We start from the raw sequence: 6,000 nt of genomic DNA, 5'->3' as shown, positions 1-6,000 counted from the left end.
GGTGCCACAGGACCCTCTGTTGCTTTTTACAGATTCAGACTAACACGGCTACCCCTCTGACACAAGACTATAACAGGGTTATAAGATAAAAAAGAACTAGATAAGTTCATGGAGGCTAGGTCCATCAATGGCTATTAGCCATGATGGGCAGGGGTGGTGACCTTCTGTTTGCCAGGAGCTGGGAATGAGCAACAGGGGCTGGATCACTTGATGATTAGCTGTTCTGTTCATTCCCTCTGGGGCATCTGGCACTGTCCACTGTCAGAAGACAGGATACTGGGCTGGGCTAGATGGCTCTTTGGTCTGACCCACTATAGCCGCTTTTATGTCCTTCCTCTCTCTGTGACTCCTGAGCACGGGCGTGAAGAACTGACAGAGTTGCAAGAGCACAGGATGCTATGGGATAGCTGCAGGAGGCCTATTACTCTTGACACAGACCAAGCAGTGTCCACACTCCCACCGCATCATCCTCAGCATGGCAACCACGACGCCACGCCCTCAGTCAGGTGGTTTCTCCACGCACATAAAGAGTTGGGGAGGTGACCGGACCGTAGCTAGGCCCACACCTGGCAACTCCCACCGAGCTCGTCTTCGGTTCCAGGGCCTAGCAGGAGCCTGCGAGCCCGGGAAGTTGCCCACCTTCCCAGGGACGCTTTCCCCTAAGGCTGGGCTCGGCCTCCTTCTGTCCCTGGGGGGAGCCGAGCCCCTCGTGCCACTGGGCGAGTCCCCGGGCCTGGGCCACCGCTGCCGGCAGAGGGTCCCGAGTCGGGGGCGGAGTGCCAGCGCGGGAATCCCGGCTTTGTCCCGCCCCTGCCGCTCTCAGGCGCGCGACCGGAAGTGGCGGCTGACCCGGAAGTGGCGGCGGCGCTGGGCGATGGCGGAGAAGTTCGACTCGCTGGAGGAGCAGCTGGAGAAGTTCGTGGAGAACATTCGGCAGCTCGGCATCATCGTCAGTGACTTCCAGCCCAGCAGCCAGGCCGGCCTCAACCAGAAACTGTGAGACCCCCTCCGCCCCGGCCTCGCGCCGCCCCTCTCCGGTTCAGTGCCCCCCCACGCTGTGCGGCTGGGTCGGAGGGTGGCTGAGCCCAACGGAGCAGCGCCAACCCCTTGCAGGCGCTGTGGGGCCTTGTGGGAAGCGGGTGTGGGGGCACTTCCCGGAGCAGAGCCGGCCTGTAACAGTCTGTGGGTGGCGTGGGGAGAGGAGTGCCGTGGTGCCTCCTAGCCTGCAGGCGCTGTCTCGCCTAGGAATAGTGAGGACTGGTCTGTCCGTGATGGACCAGTGTACAAATTTCAAGTAACACCTGTCACGTGGCATGGTGATCAACAGAGAGTAGGTCTCTAACATGCAGTTGCATTGTTGTGTGAAGAGCAATACTTTATGTCTAAATAAACTGTAAACTAAACTTTGAAGAATGGTATATTAGCAGTGATTCAACAAGATGCAGTGGTGCCAAGTGTGCAGTCCCACAGAAAAATATACTGATTTCCAAACGTGTTTGTAGTATGTTCAAATCTGGGACATGTGATTGCAACAATAATCTGTTTTGTGACTGCCCTGGTGGGATTCATGATTATAATTTACCTGTTTGGAAGGGACTCATATACTCAGTATGATGTGTTATGTACCGAAGACCTAGATTTAGAAGTGCCTTAGGAATCCAGGGCTACACATGGAGAAGGTGCCGTGAGAACCTCCAGGGAACCTTTCCATTGCCTTGTTTATTCATGCAGTCTCTTGTAGGCAGTAACCCAATAACAGTGAGATCAGTTATGCATTGTAGCTGAGAAAATATAGAAGGATGTCTGTAACTAATTTGGGTCTGGTTTTATAGCCACATGATTTTTCTCTTCCCAGGAATTTTATGGTTACAGGCTTGCAAGATATTGACAAGTGCCGACAGCAACTTCACGATATAAGCGTACCTTTAGAGGTTTTTGAGTAAGTAATTTTACATCTAGGGAGCAACCTCCACACCGTCAAATTGAAGAGACAGTTAATCTTGTAGTGTTAGACATTTCCACTGCAGTTTTTGTTTTGTAAATTTGACTTTAAAAATACTTTTTCCTTCAAATTCTTTTGGAATAAGACAAATTATGAATTATCCATCTATTTTCACAACTGTTTATTTTGTCACTTATGTTTGCATAAAATTGCATAACTCAAGGCTTGGAAAGCTCTTATCTAATTTAGTGTCTTGGTACTGTACATAGCTTTCCATCTCACTCTGGTTCTTTATTCAGGATTCAAATCTTGCTTTCGATTACAAGTGACATTTAGTTTTTTTTATCAGAGCCCCTGTTTTTGTACACCATAATCACTGCATATATTTACATAATTGGCAGTCAGCTGTTAATTGGCCCAAACTAGATCAGTAAGAGTATAACAGGTGAATGGCAGAGCTATGTGAGTCAACTTATATTGTTCACTGAGTTAGCACATTAGTCATCCAATTTAATGAATTCTAAATTGCCTCAAATGTGACAAGCTGAGAGATGTGTATAATATTGCTAATTGTAGCTGGCTAAACCAGGTGGTCTCAAAACTTTCTTCTAGTTCAGTCCACATTTTAATAGTTTGAGACCATATCTTTCAATTTATTTCAATCACACAACATCCTTGTGGCTAAAGTAATTGTTTCTATGGCATAGTAAAATTAGGGAAATACTTATGCCTTTTTAGCACTAATAAAGTAAGTGTTACCTTTTTTAAAAGAAGTCAACATACCTCTCCCCAGTTCTGTCTACTCAGTTCCTCTTGATCTTCTAGCTGCTTTATTCCTTTCTCCCTGTATACCACTTTGCTACGATTGTCACATCACTTTGCTTTACTCACTGCTGGTCCATTTGCTGATGGTGACTCCTGTTTCTTCTCCAGCTTTCATGTACTTACTGGTGGTCTGGAGAGAGTTAGCTAGTCACATGGTACTGATTCCCAGCACATTCTACAACCCTCTAGACTCTCCACAAGGAAAAGTCTGGACACTTAGGAGCAGCTGGCCATTGAAAACCAGGCAGGTGCTCCTTGGATAACAGTTTGGGAGCTGCTGGCCTAATCCACATATTAGAATGCATGCTTCAGATGGCGGAATACAAAGCATGCTTGTTTATTACTTTTACTCAGTGTAATTGAGCTTCTCATTGCTGTATTTAGTGAAGATGAGGAATATCTTAGCCTACATGATACACTTACATGGCATCTTTCATCTTTCCAGATACATAGATCAAGGCCGTAATCCCCAGCTTTACACTAAAGAGTGTTTGGAAAGGGCTTTGGCTAAAAATGAACAAGTAAAAGGCAAAATTGACACGATGAAGGTAAGATGGGTATAATGTATTTAAAGTATAATTGTTCTTTATAATAATAGGAACCATATTTAAGTATTTGTAAGCCTTGTCATCTTGTTTGTTTGTGTGATTATCAGATTTTCTTCATAAAATGGGTTGCACTGGGGCTTATTTCGAATCTATTTGTTTTAACTGATGATGCTGCAGCCTGTCTTTTAGTTATGGTCTCTAATTCTATGGTAAGGTTAAATACAAAATCAAGCTTTCATTTCTTTAGCCATTACATACATCTAATCTAATCTTTATACAGTCTGTTCATAGAGCTGCCACCTCTTGTAAAGTGCTTTGATATCTAATGATGGAAAGTGTGCTGTGAGAGCTAATTGGTTTTGTTACTACTACTATTCCATAGACACTGAATATGTGTAATTTCCTAAGTATGGCTATGGCATGCACATTAACCATAAAACAGTTCTATGAATAGAAAAACATGAAGGATACTCTCTAATTATCTCTTTCTAATAAAGTAAGATGCTTTGTTATTTGATATCAAGTATCGGGGGTAGCTGTGTTAGTCTGTATCTACAAAAACAACGAGGAGTCTGGTGGCACCTTAAAGACTAACAGATTTATTTGGGCATAAGCTTTTGTGGGTAAAAACCTCACTTCTTCAGATGCATAGTGCATCTGAAGAAGTGAGGTTTTTACCCACAAAAACTTATGCCCAAATAAATCTGTTAGTCTTTAAGGTGCCACCAGACTCCTCGTTGTTTTTGTTTGATAGTTACCCTTGTATGACCCAAACAGGTCACCAAAATTCAGGGTTCTGTGGGTTGTATTGGTCAGGAGAAGAAACTGATGATGGAGCCGGATATCTTCGATGCAGGCCTCTTTATTTACAAAGAATTTAGAGAGTCATGTTTCCCCCAAACACAGCAGGAATCAAACGGGAGAGAGTTTCTTTGCTCACAGTTCCAAACCTCTTTCAACCAGCGCTCAGCCCAAAAATCTCTCTAGGATTTTATTATGCTCCCAGGCAAGCCTTTGTCCTTGACTTTCTGCTCTTTTGCTGATTTTTGTTGTGTGTCCTTGCTGCTTCCCTGTCTCATACACCGCTGCTAAAGCAATACTTAGCAAAGCCTCTCCACCCACATGTGCCTTACATGTCTCCGTGTTTTGGCTGTAGGCTGCTATTGTTCCACCTTTCTGGTTTTGTAAAGGAGTTGAATATTTCTTCCACTTTTCCTGAGTGAAGTACAGCTTTAACAACATCAGTTTCAACAAGGTTTAACCCAACCCATAACAATATTTTCCCCTTGTGTGATGCTAAAGGCATTAAATCAAACAAAAAAACCCACAACCCTCTTACTCCAGGAGTGGAGGACAATTAAGTTTTAGCAGTAACAGCAGTCTGCACTTATTCCCCTTAAATAGAAGCATTGTTATGTTTTCCAAATCTTGTTTGGCCTCATTGCATTTGGAACACTGGTGTGTAGATAAGTTATAGATGTATAACGAAAAACTGTTTTTTATTAATTTTGTTGTTGGGTAAGATTTTACTATCTTCAGTGAGAGATGAGGCACACAGTGGCAGATGATATTAAATGAAAGTTCAAGTTGATGTTGGTTTTTAAAAAAAAAAAAGTGTTTGACTTACAGTTCTCGAATTAGTTTCTTTTCAGTAAGATCATGGGCATCCTATTACATAGTGTTTAATCAGCCTTAGGAATTCATTACTGAAAGATATTGAGACAGTTTATCAAGATTCAGGAAAAAATCGTCAGCTGAAGAATAGCTAGATTTAAATAGGCACAGAGGACAGCAACATGCATGCTACGAGACATATATTGATCTCCAGGTTTCAGTGGTCTGTCTTCATCCTCATGACTTGTAGCCTTACATACTTGTCTAAGTGCATTCTTTTTATTCCTTCTGAAGTGCTGGGTGTAAGATGCGCCTTCTGGGTAGAATATCAGACTTGGTGAACCTCTTGTGATCTAGCATAATAGTTTTATGTTTAACTATACAAGTTGTATTTCTGATGGAGTGGGTGTGACTGGAGCATGCTGTAAGCTGGCTATATCCAGTTATTGGACACCATAGCACAAGTTGGAGAAGCTCCTAGGCTGCTCTAACTGTTTCAGGGCTGGGGTAAAGATTCAGGAAGCCATAATGGGTTGGTTCTCCGCATCTTTCCCTCCCTTACTAAAGATTCCTTACCCTTGTCCTGGTGATTGGGGGAAGAAAAACAGCCATGCTTTGCTAGGTGCTTCCCTGGTCTCAAGCAGTATCAATCAAACTTCTATCCTTTTCTCCCTGCAGTTCCCACAGCCTGGCAGGGAAGTCAGAACTATTCTCTCCTTCCCCTATGGTGTAGCAAGCAACTAGTGGATGAGTTGCTGAGCTGCTGCATCAGGGAAGGGACAGCAGTTGGTCAGAGGAACTTGGCTCATGTCAGAGTTGCTCTTGGGGCTTGAAGAGAAGAGCTAGGCAGCACTAGGGGAAATGGTGGAAAGGGGGCTGATTCAGGCCTCTTTCGCTATGCCTACACTGGAAACTTCAAAGCGCTGCCGCGGGAATGCTCCCCGGCTCGGGGGGGGGGGGGGGTCAAAAATCACCCCCTTGAGCACAGCAAGCCTGAGCACTGTAAAATCCAAGTATAGACAAGCCCTTAGTTTAAAAGCTTCAGGACATGGTTCAGCACATTTTCAATTA

The 6,000-nt window shown here is 44.1% G+C and overlaps 1 protein-coding gene across 3 annotated transcripts in view; it reads left to right on the top strand.

Annotated features, from left to right (window-relative positions):
- Positions 1-526: 526 nt before the first annotated feature.
- Positions 527-6,000, top strand: part of MED10 (mediator complex subunit 10) — a 32,529-nt gene continuing 27,055 nt past the window's right edge. The window contains exons 1-3 of one of the 3 annotated variants that reach the window (XM_008173001.4): positions 527-996; positions 1,856-1,939; positions 3,213-3,315. In XM_008173001.4, coding sequence (XP_008171223.2) covers positions 875-996; positions 1,856-1,939; positions 3,213-3,315 — 309 coding nt within the window. In that variant the 5' untranslated portion in view covers positions 527-874. The remainder of the gene's footprint in view (positions 997-1,855; positions 1,940-3,212; positions 3,316-6,000) is intronic. The other 2 variants (XM_065584182.1, XM_005294603.5) reach the window with 2 other exon arrangements.

The sequence above is a fragment of the Chrysemys picta genome, chromosome 2 (assembly GCF_011386835.1).
Source record: "Chrysemys picta bellii isolate R12L10 chromosome 2, ASM1138683v2, whole genome shotgun sequence".
Lineage (NCBI taxonomy): Eukaryota > Metazoa > Chordata > Testudines > Emydidae > Chrysemys > Chrysemys picta.
The sequence above is the reverse complement of the archived record's forward strand: the minus strand, read 5'-3'. Positions and strand labels throughout refer to the sequence as shown.